We start from the raw sequence: 22,986 nt of genomic DNA, 5'->3' as shown, positions 1-22,986 counted from the left end.
ACTATGACCCAAGTTTTTGTAACCTCCCAGTTGGATTATTATAATGTGCTCTATCAGGGATGCCTTTGATGATAACCCAGAAACCACAACTGGTTCAGAATGCAGCAGAGTCCAGCCATTGGGAACATATACTGGCCATTTTGAAAGAGTTATCTTGGCTGCAAGTCTGTTTCTGAGTTCAATTCAAAGTGCAGGTTATAACCATCAAAGCCATTCCTTGCGGGTTCCCCATTTAACTGGGTCAGATTTTTCCAAGGGAGAGGCTGCCAGGAAAGAGAAGGAAGGAAAGCTGAAGACAAAGACTGATAAAGGTAGGTTAATTGGAGGGTGGAAAGATGAGAAGGAAGCAAAAAAAGAGGAGAGTCTATGAAGGTTGCCAGGGAAAAGAGGAAATAAAAACAAGAGGCCCCCTGCAACTCCTTTTGGGTCTCTGCTGTGTATTTAACTTTAAGAAGCTTCAGTTCTGTGACATTTAACAGGCACTATATATATCAGAAACCTATCAATGGTTCTTCATGAATTGCTATAATTTTAGATTCCCTCACTTGTCCTATTGTCAAACTCCAAAATATATATTTTATATACATATAAATCATCAATACAAATCAATAAAACAAGATTGACACCTCATGGTTGAAAATGAAACCAAATGTGGTATATGTGTTGGGATGATGTGATTTCACATAATACCCTTTTTGATGTTTTGTGCATGTGACTGTGTGTGTTGCTAACTATAGTACTTGTGCATATATAATGCCATTATATTTTTATAAATCAGCATTTTGAAAAATGATTTGGAACCATTAATATATTTTCCTGGTTAAAATTCTTTGAGATGTTCTTAACAAGACTCTTAGATAATGAATTTGGGCAAACTCTGGAACAGTCTTTACAGTATTATCATTCTCATTAATTTTCAGAACTACCCACTGTGTGGAGATGATTGTCATGGGCCTAAGACTTCAATTTGGCTAAATATTTTTGCATATATTTCAACATATAAGTAACTAACAGATGTTTAAATCTAAGTTCACATTCTGGAAATGGTTAAATATTTACTATAATGCTTTAATTTATTTTGCTGCACTCATCTTCACCTCACTTCTTTTGCCTTTAAACATTCCTTTACTTTCCTCATCAACTGTAGACAAAAAAGCTTTCACAAGATGACAAAACATACTGAGTTTAGTAAATACAGCTGTGTTAAAAGTTGAAAAAGATTTTAAAAATATGGAACACACTGCAAATGAAAACCAAAATCAAATATAGTAAATGCAAAATGCACAGCAGTTATATAAATCCCAGACTGTCAAATATTTAAACTGATTGCATGATTTTTCAAACTTCTAATTTCTTTAGGCTATAATCTTACCTTTCTGCATCCTTCTCATTAGAATGGAATGGAAAAATACTTTTGAAAAAAGCCTGTGCAATATCTATTTTTACTTTTCCGTTTTTCTTATCTTTGAGGGCTGCTTGTTTCCATTGTTTCATCCGTTAGCATCCACATATCAGAGCAATAAGTATTTCATTACTGCTTTATCTGTCCAGAGGCTTGAGAAGCAGTAACAATTAACCCTCCCTTCACAGTGATTGATACAGGCTTTGCTTTCAATTTGTTCCACTACACAGATCATGAAATTCTGAATGCGATCATCCTTATTGACCTGTACCTTCAAACACATAGCTACAATGAAATGAAAGTAATTATGAAAAGGAACACAGGACTACTCAATGCTAAAACAAGGTCTTCAGAAATATTTTGATGACTTTCCAAAAAATGGAATTATTGGACATGAAATCAAATGATGGATTTCCTTTCCTATCTAGAAGTATTAAACTTACATTTGATCAATGCATCTTATTATTATACTTTAGTAGTCCCATTCTTCCACATACCTGACATCAACAGAACCAATCACTTGATTATAGATGGGTGGAAAGGCTTTAAAACCTATGTGAATCTTAGTTAGTCCCAACACATTATCTCATCATAAGAAATTAAGTTATGATTAAACAGTAACGATTTCAGTGAGACAACTGTAACTAGATTTCTCTAGGTAGGCCAATTCACCCAAAACCACAACTCTTCACTAACTAGACAAATGGCAAGTAGGAAAAAAAGATGTTTCTTGGTGGACGGCATGCCTCCCTCCCAACACAGTTGAAGAGGCCCTCATAATGAGAAGAGCTGGTTTTAAAACCCTGCCTTTCACTACCCAAAGGAGTGTCAAAGTGTCTTACAACTGCCTTCCCTTCCTTTCCCCACAACAGACCCCCTGTGAGGTAGGTGAGGCTGAGTAAACCCTGAGAGAACTGCTGTGAGAACAGCTCTATCAGGACTGTGGCCCAAGGTCACCCAGTTGGCTGCATGCAGGTGAACAGGGAATCCAGCCTGGCTCGTCAGATAGAATCTGCCTCTTCTAATCACTACACCAAACTGGTCAGAGAAAAATTTCAGACAGATACTACAGGCAGAGATACCTAGAACCCTCTTTCACTCAGCAGCTGAATATAGGAATCCTAATCTACCGGTGATGGCACTGCTCATGAAGAAAAGGAAATTCATTTTTCAGGATCACGTTTCAAAAAATATTGTGATGTAGGAGACATGGTATAGGGTCATGAATGGGTTTAAATTGGTAACTAGCTCAACCTATATTACCTTCACTGAACACTGTCAGGGCAAAATAGGGCAACTCAATGTACACTGTCCTAAATTCTTTGGAAAATGGGCATAATAAAAATGCTGTAAAACATATGAAAATATACAGGTTGCATTGTAAATTTAGAATTGAATGTAAGATACTTTGTTGAAATATCTAACAGTAAAACCAATATTCTACTATTATCAAATTATCATAATGAAATAAAATATGCTATTCGTACCTGAGGAACTGCATTTCCTACTTAATGGGGGGAAAGTGTGGAATATACCAAAGAGAAAAAATAGGAATTCCAAAATCAACAGTTCAACAGACTGAATCAAAAACAGCTACATTTTTAAAGAATCCCTCATAAATTATCTTAACTATGATTTTAAAAAATGATGACAGTTTGGGGGAAATACACAGGCCAGTTTGCTTTAAAATAAGGGCTAATGTTAAAGAAAGCTGAGCAAAACACCTACGTAAGCAGAATGCTCTTGCACATCCAGTCCTCTGCATACACACAAATGATAGAGATGAACCAATTCTGCATGGATTAGCAATGAATTATTTTGAACTATAATCATATGCCAGCACAAAGGGGTGTGGGTGAAGGTAAAAAACTTGCCATTTTCAAAAGCTGACCTACAGATAAAAGAGGGAAAAGGTTAACAATGTGAAAATATGTATATGCAAAACTAAGTTAGAAGAATAATGAAAATCTAAAATGCTGCTATACTTCAACTATCATTCTACTTAAATATCTGTAGTGAACTTTACACTACTGGATATTCACACAATATAATCAAATAGTGTTTGGTCAAAAGCTGAGGTAAGTCAATAAGCTTCTTGCTAAACCAGCAAACAACAACAGTAGATGTTGAATCCAAAAATTCAGCATTACATTATTAGAAAAGCAGATGGTTAAATTTACAGAGAACCATCTTATTGATAATAATTTTAATAACTCTTGTAACCCCCATCTGTAAACCAAACACAAAAATTCAGATGAAAATTATAATTTTATTTGGGTGAGTACAGAGAAAGTTAAAACTAATTGTACTGGAGTAAAAAAATGTCTATTCACAAAAAATGCCTGAGATTCTTATGAACAGACTGTTTAAATGAAGAGCACTTTAATCAGTAGAGGAATCCTCACGTTTCTAATGTCTTGCTGTGCATTCTTCAGGTTAGAGTAGCAGCTGGTAGAGGTCATATATCTTTTGTGAGCATCCCAAAAAGGCTCACTGCCAGACTGTTAAATTATGAATAAGCAATGAACAAAAGAATGCAGATATGGTAGTGACAAGATAATCCAAGCAAATTTATCTATGACAAATTTCACAGGATTAACAAATTACATTTACACAGAACAATAAAAACCTGCAAAAAAATTGATCAGCCTACTTTTCCTTAACAGCATTAACTCCCCCAATTACCATTCACTTAACATATTTAAATTTAACTTTACCTGAAAATAAGACATGTGCCACCAAACATATCCACTAAATACAAATGTGGAAAGTAGAATTTTCCTTAAAAGGTACATGTCAAACCACACACACACACACACACACAAGCACTTTATCCCAATAGTGCATGAACTTATTTCTGTTTACTTTGTATATTTTTGCACAACACAGAAATAAATGATCCTGAGTTTTCTCCATAATTAGTACCAGGTGAGCTAACAGTATTAACCAGCAGTCATTGTATACGAAGCCAAAACAATTTATTTAACTTTTTTTGCAAAATGTATACCCAAACTTTCTGCCTTCATAAGGAGTACCCAGGTGGCTAACAAATTAAAAGTCACAACTTAAATACCTTTAACACCAATAGAAAATTATTCCCCAAATATATTGGGCTTTTAGGGTCAACACCAACATCTTGAATTGTGCCCCGAAACAGGTTGGAAACCAGTTTTGATGTGCCAAGATTTTGTAATAATATTGTCCTTATTTATTTAGAACATAATTAGCTGCCTTTCTACCTTGTGGGATTCAAGGTGACTAATGAACTATTCCAGTCAACAACCTGCCTGAAGTATTCTGCACTGCTTGAAGTTTGTGAACACTTTTCAAGGACAGCCCCAATTTCAGTGCACTGAAGTCATCTAATTTAGAAACCACCATTTAATTAAGTACAAACAAAATCATCAAAACAAAAAACACTTAGATGAAACCCTAGCAATCTTGTTTAAAAGTTTTGAAATCTGTGTTGGTTCTTAACAGAACATTAAAATATAAAATACTAAGTAACACTGTAATGACTGCAAATAAAACATCATTCTAAGATAACATTGGCTATGACTTAACTATTGCCCTGGCCTGTATAGCCCAGGCTAGCCCAATTTCAACATATCTCAGAAACTACACAAAGTCAGCCCTGGCCAGTATTTGGATGAGAGATCTACAGAGAAAACCAGGGTTGTAACATGGATGCAGGCAAACCACCTCTGAGTGTCTCTTGCCTTGAAAACCATATGGGGTTGCCATAAGTCAGCTGTAACTTGACAGCAGTTTCTACCACCACCACCTTGATCTTGGGAAATAATACATAAATTTTATTTTGTTGCAAAGTGAAGGTAGAATGTAAGAAGCAGTATTTGCTAAATGACAGGAATCCATCCAAAAAACATATTCACCATAATCCAATATTTGCAGTTTATATGCAATCCACAATATGAATGAATGTTCCAAGGAAGTAGTAACAGTACATATAGGCAACATCCATATTGGGTCACATTCAAATTCCATTCAGATTCCATCCTGATATAGCAAATAACATGTTTCTTCTTATTTTGATCTGACAGAGAAGCACAAACTAGGGATTTAAGTTGAAAGCGAGAATCCAGACCATAATTACTTTGGCCACGATTTATGATGAGTGAGGAAAACCCATAGAAATCAATGGTGTCATGCTAGAATGCAGCAATTACATTAAGGTAATTTTACAAGTATCAATGGGGCATAATTTTACATTGTTTAGATGAAAATCAACAAAGCTGTATACTAATAAAGCCCTACAAGGACCATCTTGTGTGAGAGCAGGATCAGAATAACACTTAAAAATTCTGAACCAGGTCCCTTCATCAACACATGAGAATCCAATATATGTTAGTTCAATTCACTGTCACCCCAATTTCACCAGAGAGCTTCTGTACAGATTCAACACAACCTTATGATATACTAATGTCAGGCAGTGGCAAGATTGGATGGCACAATCCCAACTAGGCATAAATTTGTAAACAGCTACTTAGGTTCGTAATGTGTGAATGTTCAAGTGATACGCAAGTACCAAGGAAAAACCAGAGTTAAATAAGCCAGCTTTGTTAGGGTATTACTTTCAGCAATTATACTGAACTGAATTCAATGGGACTTCAGCATGCTTGACTTGCTCTGGATCACTCTATCAGTTCCTAGTACAGTATGTACAATTCAAAGAGAATGCAAAGCGCTCCTTTACAGTAAGTGGGAAAACAATCAGACAAAGTTTCATACAAAAAATGAACTCAAGGGTATTTCAGATTGCAATAACTGTTGGTATTATGTGTATTTATTTATTGACAATTACAATAAAATAGATTTATAGGACTACCCCTCTTGGCCCAGCCATCTCAGGGCAGAGGTACAACATCTTTAAAAAGCAGGATTAAAATCAAAATAAGTTTTCCCCTTTAAAATAGTATAAGTGTTCCTTGCTTCCAAGCATCTTCACATCATCCCCTCACATTGCTCTCCCACATTATAAGCCAGGTCCAGATGTTATGAAGGAAAGAGTTTGTAGGGGTGAAGAAGATTCTTGATGTTCTCGTGGCCCAACCTTAACTAAATGGTTGGTGGACGAGCTCCATTTTGCAGGCCCTCAGAAATGTGAGTTCTGACAACACCTATGTCTCCTCCAGGACCTCATTCTACCAGGTAGGGTCCAGACCCTGGCCCTGGTCAAGGCCAAGTTAACCCCTCTCAGGCCAGAAACCAACAGCCTGCTGGAACTGGCAGAATGGAACACACTTTAGGGGACATACTCTTGCAACCAAGAACCATATATATTAATGGTTATATAAAGCACTATCTTTTAACTCTTTAAAAAATATTTGTACATTTCCTCTTTTTTAATAATACACTTTCAGTAGATTTATCTCCAATAAAGTCATTTACACAATAAGTACATTGTTTTTACAAAACTTTAACAAAACAAGAGGTTAGCTTTAAAGGGAACATTCAGTAAATTAAGATTCCTTAATGCAGTTCATAGATCTTCAAGAATTCATTTTTGCATAAAATTACTCCAAAATTTGGAGTAATCTAGTTTTACTCAAGAACCAGGTGCTTTATTGAATTTTTAAATGGTGAATGAAAACCAATGAATGAAAAGATAATGGGATTAATATTTCACTGTTTTGAACAATTTATTTATTACTTACAATAAAGTGAGAATGTATTAATGAAGGGTGTTTTTACATTTCTTTCTGAAGTACTGGTTTTTCCGAATTGAAGTGTAACAACCAATTCTGTATCCAATGATACTCCTGACAAATAGGATCAGCCACTTTGTGCTATTATGAAGGTTAAGAGATAAACAACACACTCTACAAAAGTCCTTTTTTATCCCAGAGCCAATATTGTAAAGATTCAGTCGTTCAGCCCTTTCCACTGACCTCCACCTTGACCTATAAAGACTATTACCTACAAGTGGTTGAGTATTTTGTTTCTCTGTACAATGCACCAAGTCTATTCTTTACTTGGGAAAAAAGACTTTTATTCCAAAATTTAGTAAATTTTACAGTTGTGTTCAAGTGGCACACTATCGAAAAAAGATAAATCTACCAAAAAAAACAATCATTTAAACTAATTCTTGAAATGAACTTTAAGCCAAGTAAACAGTGGGGGATAATGAAAAAAACTATCATTTCTGAGAGTTCTAATGAAAACTGCCCTAAGCCCAAAGAGAGGGTGGTATATAAATATAATAATATATATACACACACAAAGGATGACTAGGTTGCATTGTTGCTACGCGGTATTTATTAAACAATAGCAGCAACCTGAGCAATAAATCTACACTTCTAAATTAACACAAAATATCTGTATAAAGGCCACCATTCATTGAAGTTGGCAAAAGTCTCTAATCCTCTTTTAAAAGGCCTATCCTACTGTGTACGGTGTATTTGGTTGGTGATGACTAGTCAGGAATCTTTCCCCCATCAACTGCATCCAATAGAGAAAAATAATCCGTTCTGCCTGTTATCTAGTACATTTTTAAGTTACCCTTTCTAGAGTTCAGAGTAATGTATAACACTGTGAGGCCAATTAAATTGAATGAGAATGATTAGAACCCAGATCTCCAAGATCCTAGTCCTACGCTCTAATCACTACAGTACATCACTTGTCTCCCTTCTGAGTAATCTATTGAGACCTACATGGGATCCGGAAAAAGGTGTCCTAATACTTGATCCAACATTTCAGAGTGGAGCTAATCTGTAAGTGGGATATAATGAGTGTATAACTATTTTTCCCCGTTCAACTTCTACATTACAAAAAGGAAGATCTTCTCCAGAAAAGATGTGAATATGGCTTCATGCTTTCTTACCAAGAAACAACTAACCATAATTTGCATGAACTCCTTAGAAAACCGCAGTATGTATCATTCTCCTAAGTGCTAACTTTATCACAGAAAAACTTCAGATATGTGGCAAAATGGTGATCTGTATCCCAGGGACCTGAATATACATCTATCTTCATAGTTTAATCAATACATAAGAATTATTTTACAAAGCAGTAGACAATAGCATGTATAATTTTCTGGTGCAATGAGTACTTATAAAGGGAAAAATACAGACATACAAATAAATTCAGAAAATCTACTGGACAGCAAAAAATGGGGGAAAGGTAGTGTCCACAGTCCAAAAACACACACAGCAATTTAAAAGCACTTTGTACAGGGAAGCAGACAATTTGAATTCAACCAAACTGAGAACAGGTTTTTTTATAGCCTGCATTGGACAGCAGCACTGTCCTTACCATGAATTTCTAAAACTTTGTTATTCTTGTGGATTTGGCACTGGTGCTGGATGTTCAGATGCAGGTTATAACCAGAAGTACCTTTGTCATTGTAGCTGCCAACTGTAACCTTCCCTGCAGAAGCGTAACTTGACTACAGTTATACATGTTTGTTTGTTTATTTTTGGATTTATTTCCCACTGCTCTCCAGACACTCATGGCAGCTTACGATAATAAAAACTTCATAAAACAATAAAACCTCAACAAACCATCCCAGATTTGCAGCCAAAATACCCTCTATGTCCTGAGCAGACTAGTCTAGGGTGGGGTGCAAAGATGTAAACGCCCAGCCTGTGGAGGGGCCATGTTGATCTTGTTCTGGCAACTTCCACACTGGACTACAGGAGGGAGGTCTATATGCGGCTTCCCTTAACAAGTTCTCAGAAATTTTATTATTCTGGTCCAGAATGCCTGCCTGGTTTTTAAAAGGTACAAGGTTCATATTACACTGACTGTGGTGCAGTTCAACTGGCTCCCCAGTTTGTCTGTTTCCATCTTCAACAAGTTTGACATTAAAAGTCCTACATAGTTTGGAATACCAGTATAACAACATTTTCCAGTATTACCTTATCCTGATACTAAAGTAATCTGAAGAGTTTCTGCTCCATGTTCCTGACCCACCAGAACTTCAGTATGTGGCAACATGGGCAGGGGCTTTTCAACAGGGGCATTGGCAGTGTAGAATCACATTTTGCCACAGCTCCATTGGCTTTTAGAAAATTGATTAAAATGTCCTTGTTTTAGGAGCAGTTTGATATTTCTGCTGGATGTATCAGTTGGGCATTTGGTTATATTTCAGTAATTATTTATTGCTCTGACCTGGATAGCCCAGTCTCGTCAGATCACAGAAGATAAGCAGTATTTCTATGGGAAACCAAAAAGTCCAGCAATAGCAAACTACCTCTGAACACTTCTTGCCTTGAAAACCCTATGGGGTCACCACAAGTCGGCTGGGAATGGTGGCGAAAAAATACATACATATCTATTGGTTAGGTTTTTATTTTTTGTTGCTTAACTATTATTGTAGCTTTTTATTTTTATAGCACTGTTTTGAATTCTTCGTTGTAAGTCATTCTGGGGGCTTTAGAACATAAAACTGGGATACAAGTTTTCAAAATATATTATTGGATTCAATTCAATGCAGAAAGCACTGACAGCCACAAGTCTTCCCACCTCCCCCATGCCCAGCAGTTATTTCTGGCCCTGAGAAAGATTATTCCTATGGTCACAGGAAATGTGTGGAGCAATAGCCATAGGGATGGAGAGGCTATAGTGAAGAGAGAGGGAACAGAATCCACTTTTGCCCATTCTCCACTGTAGCCTCCTGGTCCCTATGAGCAGAAAACTGGGAATGCCAGGATCCTAGCAAGATTCCTGTGTGGGATCCAACCCATCAATGTATTTTTAGTTCTACATATACAGGTTGTATACCGAAAGTCAGTCTGTGTAGGTCAATCTCCACTGCCTAACAAACACACACATGTATTTTTCTATAACTCATTCAGATATTGACAGTCCATGCAATCACCCTTCATGCTGGAGAGAAAGATTGTACACATGCCTCTTCAATGAGCTATAAAATCTTGTAAACACCATATTTTCTATGTGTTGGCACCATAGCCCAGACCCTTTCCTCTCAGTAAAGGGGAAAACCATAGAAGTTAAGATATGACTGTTCAAACTTATATGTACTGCACAAAGAATAATACCTTACTTCTGTTGGGGGAGCCATATGTTAGATGAATACTACAATACTTTTAAAAAATCCACAAATGTCAAAGTAATGTATGGTACATACATACAAGATTAGTTGTGTATCAACTGAAATAGAAAGAAATTTGATCATTCTTTGTTCTACCCCAGATTTATGCCAGCATGTGTATTGCACAACAGCACAATATGGTCATTTTCCCCACTATGCGAAATCCAGTTAGTTCTGTATGCATTGAAACAATCAAGACAGAAAGCTTAAATTATTCTGAGCTTCCTTTGCTGCATAATATTTTATCTTTTTAAAAGGTACATGAGAACAACTTTGAATTAGCTATGTAACAATTCCAATTCCAGGCATCTCTGATCACATGAATAAGTCTTCTGTTATATTAAATGAAATATGAAAACTTCTTATAACAGGGTGGAAGCTTCCTATTTATGCACAAAAGCTGAAACTGAACTGCAGAAACCAAACAGAATTAAATCCAGGTAGTCCTTTAAATAAATGACCACTCTATATTTCTGAGTTTCTTTCAGAGAATAAGCAAGGATTCTATGGCTGAAGTAAGCAAAAGCTTTCCACTCAAACTGACGGAAGATATTGCAAAATAGACATTAAAATGTTATATGCTAAGAAGTTCATTCTAATTAGATGCATACAAAATTAAATCTTGCTTTTCTTTAATGACAAAAGGACGTGAATTTATATTCCTTGCAAAAGCATATTGATTTGTATTTCAATTGAAAAGATACTATTCCCAGTATACTATATCTTTAAATATAATATCATTGAATATAATATACAACTATGTAATAAATTATTAACAAATACTTCGACTGAGAGGCCTGTAAAAATAAATGGTCACAGCAGTACTATTTATTTCACAGGTGCTTTGTATATGGTGAAACTACTGGTCATGCTGGTCACCATATAATAACATCTGACACCAAGGCAATTATTGTATCATTTTTCAGAGACACATCATACAACTGCCTCAGACATCATTCAGTCAAGTATTTCATTCTGGTATAACAAGAATTGAATGCAGAACCAGCCCTTTTAAAATAGCGGTTCAAACTTCTCAACCACCACAAAACTACACACACACACACACATATATATATAAAAGAAATATGAATAAAAGTATTTTAAAAGCACATCCAACGAAAAACTATAATTCTAAGCACAGAAATTAGCTTTGACCAAATTAATGAGATTTAGTTCAAGGTAAATGTGTTCAGAATTGGACACATGAGAAGGCATTAACGTACATGTAATATTGTACTCGAGAATGGTGATCCTGAAAAAATTAGGATGTGCCGCACAAAGGCCTTATTATAACAACATAATGCTAACCACCATTAGTGTCTAAGAGGTAAACATTTAAATAATAATTGACATTTAAATAATATTGTTTTTTTCAAATTCTACTCATACATAAATGCCAGTACTACATTCTTTCTCATCTCATACAGAATATTACCAAAGTTACTAGAATATTCCAGGCAATTCTGATCTTTCCTTTACAAAAACCTCCAGTTCTACAACTGTTAGTAACAGGAGGTCTCTAAATAATAGTTTCTACTTTTTAAATCTGCAAGAATTCCTCAGCCTGAAATTCAGGTGTAATGGAAAAAAATAGTATAAGAATGTCCAAACAATAGGGTGACCCTAATTGCCTCACAGTTTAATACTGGAACTCAGTATCCAGTTCTTCACTAATATAGTAATGTTACAGCAGTACTGCAGTGAGTTAAAAATGTACACTAAACCCAGCTTGAATGTGCCACACAAGATCCTTGTTCACAGGAAATTGCTACTCACTGTAGGTAAGAAGTTATTTGCAAGGCTAATAAGTTTTTGGACATACCACACCAGTATTTATTTGTTAGAAAATTGTTTATCAAACATATGTATATGTGTTTTGAGCAGCACAACTTTGGCCTATGTAGATCTTGTATGCCAGAAGCCCATTAGGTAGCTGCTGCACACACTGTAAGTTGATCAATACCCTCATATGGACCCTAAATAATGTATGATTCCAGCAAGTAAAAAATGTAGCAAATCAAATATGGTGGGTGAATGTTTCAAACTGTGAACATGAGTGTGACTGCTAATCCATAAATCAGGAATCACAGATATCGTGGTAATGTGGGAGGCTCTATTTAATAAAGGTCATTATAACTCCTAGCTCTAGAGCTATAAGATCTAATATCCTCTCTGGTACCTCTATGATATGCCCATGCATTACAGTTCTTGTTGACAGTCTGTTGCCTTGGAAATATTTCATTATTTCAGTTTTTCCATTTGTAGACCCTTGGCCTTGTGATATGAAGGCCACCCTATTTCATATTTTCGATTATCATTTAAGCAATCTTCTGGAGCTATTTATATAAAAGCAAGTGTTAGACAATGCATATCATCATTTATCACTGCTGTGTTTAAGCATACACCCTAGAAAGAAATACCAAAAAGGGTCCTTTTTTTCTCTTTACTTTACAGCAGTAACAGAGTTTGCTTTACAAATCACTGCCAGCATAATATATGCATTATACATACATGTATTTTTTATTTCTTTTGAGTATACAATGGGATAATCTTCAGATATTTTTGAGCTGTTGGTATCCATGTATACTTTACAAGACAGTGCAACAAGTTTTAAACTGGTCATTTTTCTCATATAATTATTACTAACTAATAAAAAGAAGCTTTTTTAAAAAATCACTGCCTGTCAAATATCACACTGCACTAATCTTAAATCTCCACTTAGAATTTATGAATGCCTTACTCCCACAAAATGAATTGTATATATTAATAAATAGCAGAGCAGACCTAGTGACACTAACAAACAAGTATCACTGATTTCCATAGGACTTCTGTTTATATGAACACAAGAATTTGACTATAATTCTGCATGCAGTGAACATATCAAATTTCGACTTGATTTAGCGGGACAATATGTATAACATGTTGCAGGACTGAAGCAGCACATACTTCGCAAGAAAGTAGCAAAATAAACTATGCCATTATGAAACAGCAAGTTTAAAGAAAGCAGGCAATCTACTGCATTCAACATCCTGGCAAATGCACATCAACACAGTACTAAGCTTTAAGAAAATATTATTATTTCATCCTTTTAGATAAGAAGCAGCATTTGGACCCAGAACACCCCATGCAGAATTTCACATTGGCCATTTTTCACTCTTAAAATGTATGAAACATTGTAGGTTATATCAACAAGTAAGCCTTTAAGATATGAAAGAACTATCTGGACACCAGGCCAAGCTTAGAGTCATTAGTGTTTCATGAATTTAGGCTACTTCCCCCCCTGAAATTACTACTCCTCCCACTCCCTATAGGATAAAGCTACTCTGATCCAACCTTTAAGATGACAGCATCAGAGCTGAACAAGAATATGCTATTAAAGGGCATTAAATTAAATACAGTATATCCTCCTACAACTTCAATCAGAATTTCAGACCAAGTGTTATTTAGTACAGCTCTCAAGTGGAGCAGAATAACAAATCGCACACTTTGATTTACCTTCTTCGAATGCCAAATGGAGACAGGTGATAAAGAAAGCACTCATGCACAGGCTATGAAGTTTCCCCTAGAAATTAATTCTATCTTCAAGATTCCTATCTCAGAAAAATTCCCAAAATGGCACACAAATATGCCTCTGCTGGAGAGATTACTGAAGCCGTCCTGGCAAATACACTTATTACTAATATAGTACCAAGCTCATAGAGAAGAAAGCAGAATTGTCTGTTGTAAGGGTGTGTGTGCGTGTGTAGGGAAGATGGAGCATATTGGTATTTGTGTATTGGCTTTTTTCCTTCTCAATATATATATACTCTATGTGCAGGAAGCCAGTAGGCTGCTAAAGACATTATTAGTAATATGCAAATGCTTTTTACAGTCACTGGAAAGAAGATTTAATGTTCATAGCTAAAGAGGAGTAAAGGAATATTAAACGTTTGATTTCTAGAAATTTCATTAAGATACAATGTACAATGCCAACCTGACCATATCCAAAGACAGAAGAAGGCACAAACTGCAACAGTTCATTGTATAAACAAAGCCCCTATGGAAGGGCATGATCCAGCACAATGCATTTGGGTTTAAACCATATATATATAAATATATATATAAAGATCCAACCACTTTAGTCCAACTGTTGTGTGGATTATACCCATACCTACTTTGTTATAGTGAGAACACATTTACATTTAACCTCTTATTTGACATGCGGATTACAACATTAAAGCAAAACAGAGAATGCTCCGTATTTCCCTGGTGGATTCATCTAAATACAGAATATTTTTTAAAGATATTCAAAGGTAGTCTTCTTTTTACATCTTAATTTAGAACCTTCCTCACCATTTCAGTTACTTGGTTCGTTGTTAATACCAGAGCAAGAGAAAACTGATATGCTCATATGTCTATTTTAGCCCTAAGACCCTGAAATGAAGACTGAAGTAAGCATTATTAAGTAGCATCAGGTGGACTTTTAAACTTTGCAATTTAGAGCTTAGCAGAAGTGGTACAGTGGGAACTGTCAACCCACAACCATTCTGCTCTGGGCACTCAAGCCTCTCAGTACCCATAGCAACCTCCTGGCCCTTCCCAATTGTTCTCAGTGTATCCCCCTTGAGATTTTTGGCCCACAACTAGCATCCCTTCCCCTCCCCTTTCTGTTTTACAAGGATTGGCCTGTATTTTAAAAGCACTGGGGTTCAAGCCAGCCTTGCATCCTAAGTGATGACCCTTTGCTTCAGTGATAGGTTGCAATTACTCTTCAGGAAGAAGGAAGCATTCCACACATGCTCAGAGAAAACAGCTTCTTGGTCTAAACCTGGGGGGGGGGGGCTCAACTTTAAGGGAAGTTGGTTCGGAATTTCCAGGACAAGAGGCACGTCTGACCTGCCGGTAAAAGCACACCTATCTTTCACACCTCAAGTTGCCATTCATTCACAATACCATTGTTTCCAAGGGCACTTCCAGATGTGCCTCTTACTCTCAGCGGGCAGCCAAATCTCTACCAGTCCATCCATGAGCCCTTCTCTAAAGATGCGTTTCAGTTTGCTACTAAGACGCCAGCTGCAGTCCTGTCATCAGCCACAGCACCCGACGGGGAATAACAGCCAAAAAGTGTATTGGGACGAAGAGGGAACGAGAAGGGCTGTCGATCCCTGAACCGGCCGTCCCCGCGCACTTACTGCCACCATCAACTCTCCTCGTAGTTACTGGCGCATCTCCCCCGAGCAATAAACAAGTTGCGGACTAAGCGCCCCCACCCACCTAACCGCGGCTGATCCCCAAAGGCGGGAGAGGAGGGGGAGGTGAAATGCTGGGCAGGGCGGAATTGTTGCGGCGCTCCTCTAACCAAACTTGCCCAAGCAGTTGCGAAGAGCCGCTCAGCAAGCGCCTCTCCTGTAGTTTTGGCCTAGCTGCACAAGCCCAGCCGGCCCTTCCAGAAGGCAGCCCTGGGCCTGGCGAGAGCTCTTGGCCTCCCCGACGCGCCCCCTCCCCTTCCTCTCTCGCCAGTTCCACCTCCCCCCGCCCTCAGCCCCCACCAGGACCGCTGAGACCAGCCAGCCGAAAAGTTGCCTCCCGGGAATTCCGCCTCACACCCCCTTTCCCCTCCCTCCCTCCCGCCAATGCGGCCAGCCAAACACCGACTCCTGCAATGTGGGGAGGCGCAGACTCGCTGCTGCTGTGGAGAGGCTAGCCGAGCAAATGTTGTGTATGTGTGTGTGTCTAGCGGCGGCGGCGGCGGCGGCGGCGGCGGCAGCAGCAGCAGCAGACAAATATGCATGCACCAAGAGAAACTCCCGAGACCCAGCAGTACAAGCAGGCGTTTGCAGGCAGAGAAGAGAGTCGCCGCCGCCGTCTGCCTCTCCTCTCCCTCCTCCTCTTCTCCCTCCTCCCCCCCCCCCGCTCCCTTACCCGGGCATGGAAGCCAACCAACCCAGACCCAAGGCAGCCGGCGGCGGCAGTGGCCCCAGACACAGGCAGGCGCTGCTGCCGCAGGTTCAATACAGAGAAAGTGTTACCGTTCTCGCCTGGAAGGATCCTGCTGAAAGCTTGGCTTGGTGGGCGCCATCTTCCTGGGCTTTTCCCCCCCTTTTCCTCTCTCTCTCTCTCTCCCTTACTTTTCCCCCTCCTGGTGTCGGTGTGTGGTGTTGTGTCTAGCGGCGGCGGCAATGGCCCTGCTTAGGCAGGCAGGCTGAGGAAAAGTACTGAGGCCAATGCATTGCGGGCTCCCGCTCCCCGGCGCAGCGGTCCTGGCGCAGGTTGCTTCGCTCTGCTCGCTGGCTAGCGCTGTTGCTGCTCTTGCCGTCGCCGTCCATAAGCCGAGGGGCGCAGAGAGCCCAGGCTCCGCCGCCTCCGAAGACATACCAGGCGCAGCGACGAGAGGCCGGCCGCGGCTGAGGGAGAAAGGCTCGCAGCCCCGGCTGGCAGCCCGGCCATGAGCGTCGCCCGGCAGGTGTGACTGAGAGCCACACACACACGCACGCACGCCGCCCGCGGGACTGGCTGGCTGGCTCAAGAGTCAGGCCAGGCCATGGGGGTGGGGGGAGAGTGAGAAGTCAGGGCTCTCCGGGCTTGACCGCTGTGGAAGTATTTCTGGGCATTTTCCAGCTGCTCCCCCAGCTCGCCGACTGCTCGCACTGTTGCGTGCAAGGGACAGAAGAGCCTCGGCTGCCGGCGCAACAACGCCACTCAGTTGCAGTTTCGCATACTTTCCTTCTCTGGAGGAGTGGAGACGGCAGCGGGGGAGAGAGAGAGAGAGGGAGGAAGGCTGGAAGCCGCAGACAGGCGCGCGCGCTCGCTCGCTCCCTCGCCCACCGCTGGGGCGAAACTGTGCCCAAAAGCGGCGTGTATTCGCGGAATACCAACATGCGCGAAGAGCACAAGGTGCAACCGAAACGCATTCTGTACAACGTCTGCACGGTGTGTTTCACACACGCGAGAGGGGATGTGTAAAAAATCTATTAGCAGGGGTACACCTATTCATGTGCTCTGTGTGTGTGAAAAGCAGCGGATCCTACCCCAACTGGCACATGCCTCTGATTCTTGTCCGAGATCCAACAACCTTGTACAACAGTGGAAGTGAGCCTGCACACAAGTATGAGGTTTTCGGCACATACTGTTTTTGGCACATACTGTTACCATATTCCTTACCATAACCAAGCCTGAAGGAAAGTTCACTTTGGTCCTAACAGTCCCCAAATACTCCCACAGCGTCACCTAATTGCTGGAATGTGGAGTGGGAACCCAGGTGGGCTTTTTAACCCGTTGGGAAAATGGGATTACAACCACTTTTCATCATCAGGTGACTTCTCTTAAAGCTTCTCAGTAGTTAGTAATGTGTTCCAGGATAGGAATGGGGTGTTTTAAATATGACCAGCAGAATCAGACCCCTTAAAAACTAAAAGTCTTCAAACTGGATTTTGGAAAAAAAAAATCTGCAAAGGAATGCAACAGCTGCACGTGTGAGTGGGCAAGCCAATAAGCCCCACAAGTAGTTTGCAAAGTGCCGGAAAGTTTGGCTGAAGGGCGCAGTCAGTGACCCAAAAAACATGATCTCTGTCACAGAAGGCAGCGAGTTTGACCTGCCTCATGTCCCTCTGGCTCCCAGGGGCAGAAACGGACAGCCTCGGTAACCATCAGCGCCTGAAGAACTGCCACAGCCTCCCTCTCTCCAGAACCCGCACTCTCTATTCACAACCTTCTGATCTCCATCTATCTCCATCAATTTAAAGAATCAGAATTAAAAAAACAGAAATAAACAAGATATGAATGCTTCCTTAAACAAGTAGTCAGGATTTCCTACCATAAAATAAATATGGCTCTTTTAACTGGTTAGGGGATTTGTAATCCTACATTTCATGAACTGGATAACTCCCCCACAAAAAACAATGAAGTTAACAGGTGTCATGTAGTTTTTACAGGGTGTGGAAGCACTACCAATATCCTGAAACTGTTTTACAGAATCATAACACTAAGGAACTTTTTTTAAGAACAAGAGAAATATTTGGCTCTCACTGGAATTACTTTTATACTTTTGAAAGTGGAAAGATTTAAAACTGTAAAAGAAAAAAGGCTACACTAATAATGTAATATTTGCAGCCCAAATCAATCAATGTTTTCTTGGAAGCAAGTCTTAGTGAATTCAGTAGGATTAACTCCAAAGTAAGTAAGCATAGCATTGCATCTGTTAGAATTGCATCTTTATGTAACAGAAGGTAGTGTGTATTGCTACTTTATTTGATAGATCAGCAATAAACTGCCAATTAGCAATACATGGGAACTTATCAAATAACTGCTAAGCAGCAGTACACTGAAATTTATCAAGTTCTATCCCTTTAATTCCTTGTCCTTAAAGAACCAACTAGACAAAATGTAATACTAAGTTGGTCCATTAACTCTTTCCCATGCAACCTAAAGTCTGAAGAGATATTTTTCATTCATGTAAAAGACATTCTGTTATTTCTAATATTCTATCCCTTGACTTGTCCTTTCACAAAGCAAACTATTTTGACTGCATCCTAGTGAAGATTGCACTATAATTATTTTTCTTCAAGTAAGAAAAGCAATTCAGAAACCTGGGGAGGCAATTGCCATGTCAGCTTCGCCCTATCCTTTATATCTGTCACATGCTGCACTTATTTTATAGAAAGGACTCCTGTGTTTGCTTGAAGCAAAACAAGGCTGATCTTGAATTTCAAACATTCATTGGCTATCAGAATGCTCTAACATTTTTTGAGATGACTTGATAAGGAATCATAAGTTGGGAGGGGGTTAATTTTTGCTTGGCAGAAAGTTAAATGTCTCATAAGTTATCACCCAGGAAGTTCACAGAAAGAAAACACTAGTTTTCAAAAAGTTGCTCCTTAACCATGTAGTCAAAACTGATGGACAAAGATGGAAAACAATCATAGTTTCATTTGGAAACATTTAACTATAAATGCTGATGGTACCAAACAAGAGTTCTTAAGCAGTGAAGTTTGAAATTTAAGTTTCAAACACTGATTGTTTATGTTTGCACGAATTGTTAGGTTTTTCCTCATCCAATATTTTATGTAATCTGATCATAAACAACATTTTTAGAGTCACATGCAAAACACAAAAAGGAATAATAAAGTAAAATGTAGGGTTAGGTGAAAAACTCTCTTGCATCCTACTTTTTGATCATTGTGTCTTGCTTTCCTTTGTTAGAAGAACAAACAAAAACTTCAGCTATCTTAAACAAAGAAGTGTCTGTCATGCACTTAAGCCTCCTATAGCATTAGCACCTGCCTGTGAATTCCTGGAAGGGGAATTGGGGGGGGGGGGATGAAAAGGTGAGGGAGACCTTTAAACTTCATTGTGACTTATTGCCTAAACCAACTTGGTTAGGTTTCCCCCTCCTAAAGAAGCTGTCTGTGAATCTTGTAATTTGCATTAGAATGCCTTTCAGATGAATACTCAACAGTGCTGAGCCCACTTAGAGCTTCCTGCTAGATTTCCCCATAGTAACAGGTGACATGCTAATAGTGTTGTAATAAAAGTGTGGAATTGCAAGAGAGAAACGCCAAGTGAAAACTCTGTCTTGCCCAATTGAAAACAAATTATCAATCACCGTAGCGTGATCAATTATACCTCTTGGCTGCCACGCTGTGGGGTTTGTACAAGGCACTGACATTGAGAAATCCCTGCTTGAGAAAGGATAAGCGGACGGGATCCTAAACTTTGCAGCAGCAGAAGTGGAGGAAGGAGGGGAGATCCCGCCCTTCATCCTACCGGGATTTTCACTTTCTCCTCTCCTATTGTTATATCCCCAGCTCCGGCCGCCAGAACACTTCTGCCCACCGCTTTCCAAAGGGTCCGTTTGGCTTGGTATTTGCATTCCCAGAAGGATTCAACAGCAAGAAGGGGGAAGATGAACACAACGCGAGGCAAAAAAAGTGAAGCAGCCTAAGCCAGAAGAACGTACAACGCACACCCGCACACCCCTTTCGGCGTTTGCACTCACCGTTGTTGATAGGAAGTGATGCCCTGGACGTTTTGTGGGTTCCCGTTGGCTGCGGTGCTGGCTCTCCCCATGCCCGGTCCAGCCGACACTCCCCCGGCCGCTCCGCCGGCCGCAGCCGCAGTCACCTGCACGCTGAAATCCGGGAAGATCCGGATCATCCCCGCGGCTCAGCACCCGGCGAGTGTCGGTGAAGAGGTAGAGCAGCTCCTCTCCCTCCGGCGGCTGCAGCAGCAGAGGCAGGCGCACTGCAATCCCATTAGTGAGCGGCGGCCACTGGGAGGGAGGCAAAGCGCTTTGATCGGAGCGGCTGGGCTGCGATTGCAGGCGGGCGGGGGGCTTAGCGTGGGGCGGCGGGGGGGGGGGTGAGAGCGAGCGAGCGAGCAGATATTTTCCCCGATTTGCAAACATGCAACGTGTCAGGGTTTGGGGGAGAAGTGCGGGAAGGCGCCGCGGAGGGAGCGATCAAGACAGCGCGGGTGCGGGGCGGCTGGGGTTGGGGGTGTCTTCTCGCAAGCGCAGGAACTGCCGTCGCTCGACCCTCCGGAATCCGAGCTGCGAAGGGGCAGCAAGAGGCGAGGAGGAGGGGGGCGCCGTTACTTTGGCGTGGCTGTGGAAATGACGGGCAGCCAGGGTTGCCTCTTTTTTTTTCTCTCCTCCTCCTCCCCACTCCCTCCGCCCCCAAAAACGCAAGCCTTGGAGGATTTCTCGGGCTCTCCGAAACGTTGCCGACCGCAGCTTGCGGTGAGCCACAGGCAACCGGGGGGGGGGAGGGCTCCCCGGCTCCCAAAAGAAGGAAGAGTGAGGCGGCGGCGGGCTTCTTCCAACCCAAGTTCTTGGGAACTCGCTGGCTTTCCCGCTCTGCCCGTCTCTCTCTCCCCCCCCCCCCCCCCGTGTCCCCTCTCCGGGAAGGTCCGCTTTTGTGCTAGAGCAGAGTTTGTTCTCGGGTAGAGGCGAGGGACTCCCCTGCCTTCCCCGGCTGCTCCAACTTGGGAGGCCCGGGGGTTGTGGGTGCGGGTGCGCGCCCGGCTGCCTGCCTGCCCCGCTCCCTGGGGCCGCTCCAGTACACCGTTCAGACTAGAGCTGCGGGGCAAGGAAGCCTTCGGCCAGCGTCGCCAGGAGGGAGGCAGCTCGCTGGCTGTGCGCTCACGGATGGGGGGTCTCCGTAGAGGTTCGCCGCCGCTTACACTGGTAGAGGGGGCGATCCGTGAACCATTCGCGCACATGGGCACCGGCCGCTTCTTGATGGACTTGAAGCCGGTTGCCATTTTAGTGGAACGGAAGTTCGGCTGGACAGCGGTCAAGCTTACTTCCCCAGAAAAGTGTCGCGGCTCTCGTCTGCGGGAAGTGCCGCGACTTTGTGCAAATTAGCGGCATGAGAGCCACAGGGGACGCATCTCAATGCCTTCCCCCCCCCCCAAGAAAAAAGCTTTATGGTCACCGCGCAGCGAACAACGCAGGAGGGGCGAGCAGCCGCCTCGCCCTGCTGCAGCCCCTGCGAGAGCTTGTGTGTGTTGGGAACAAGGCTTCTCAAGGGCACTCCGGGTAGCGGGGCCGCGCGAGGCGCTGGAATGTGCCGCGGTAGCCACCCCACGCTTCGTGCCTTTCCCACCCTCGCAAGCTCTTCCTTGGGCAGGGAGTAGCGGACTTCAGCCAGGGAAGAGGGATTTGCTCAGGCGAAGCGGCAGACGGGCCCCCCTGGCGCTAAGCAATGGCACTGCAGCCCCGGGTTCTTCCGGAGTGGTTTGCTGGGGACAATCGCTGCGCTCGCACCTAGTGCGTCCTTTGGTCGCTGCAGGTGTCGGCACGCTTGCCGCGCTAGCACCCTCCCAAGAGAAAGTAGCAAGACCAAAGTTAGGGTGACCACTTGGGGCAGGGAAGGACTTGTCGATTAGAACTTCGGATTTGCGCAGAAAGCACTAAGATCCAGAAGCCACATACTACCGGTCTGGGTACAGTAATTTGTGTGTTTTTTTTTTATATAACCCAGGTCATAGTGCACTAGTCGAGGATTGTATCTTGTAGGTTCACCGCATTTGCATAGAACATCTCTTTTTCAAACTGACCAAGTAACCTGAGACTCCTGAATAAGAATGGGGTGTGATGTTTGTCCTGGCTTTTCCCCCTTACACATCTGTCTTTAATAGGCAGTGCAGTTGTTTGCTTTCATAGATTCTTCCCTATCAAGAAGGGCAACTTTTATTAACGGACATGTTGCAGTTGCACGGGAGACTTATTCTTATGGGATTTCTGTATCTTTCCTCCCTTCCTTCCGCCAGGCTTCTAGCTTTCAATGCAGTTTGTTATCAGTCTTCCTACCAAAACATTTGTGTCCTTTATAGACTAGTGTGAGAGCCAATCCAAATATTCATGGAATTCTTGGTGCCTCAGAAATGGACATGGAGAATTGTATTTAGGGGGAATATTACATTTTCCCTATATTAAAAGGCCCCTGAAAAGCACAACTGGGACCTTTCTCCCTGAGATGTGAGCTTTCAGAGCTTGATATAATGGTGGCAAGAACATGCACACTTCCCCCAT

General features: G+C 41.4%; 1 protein-coding gene across 13 annotated transcripts in view; it reads right to left on the bottom strand.

The window, feature by feature from the left end:
• NPAS3 (neuronal PAS domain protein 3) overlaps positions 1 to 21,048 on the bottom strand; it is an 885,376-nt gene extending 864,328 nt beyond the window's left edge. For 3 of the 13 annotated variants that reach the window (XM_077323067.1, XM_077323061.1, XM_077323062.1), the window contains exon 1: positions 16,484 to 17,241. Coding sequence is in view for 8 of the 13 variants with exons in the window: in XM_077323062.1 (XP_077179177.1) it covers positions 16,484 to 16,533 (50 nt within the window). In the remaining 5 variants the exon portion in view is untranslated. Of the gene's footprint in view, positions 1 to 16,483; positions 17,242 to 20,448 lie in introns of those variants that run through there. The other 10 variants (XM_077323065.1, XM_077323060.1, XM_077323066.1 and 7 more) reach the window with 8 other exon arrangements.
• Positions 21,049 to 22,986: the final 1,938 nt, after the last annotated feature.

The sequence above is a fragment of the Paroedura picta genome, chromosome 2 (genome assembly GCF_049243985.1).
Source record: "Paroedura picta isolate Pp20150507F chromosome 2, Ppicta_v3.0, whole genome shotgun sequence".
Lineage (NCBI taxonomy): Eukaryota > Metazoa > Chordata > Lepidosauria > Squamata > Gekkonidae > Paroedura > Paroedura picta.
This window is presented reverse-complemented; position numbering and strand designations above follow the sequence as displayed.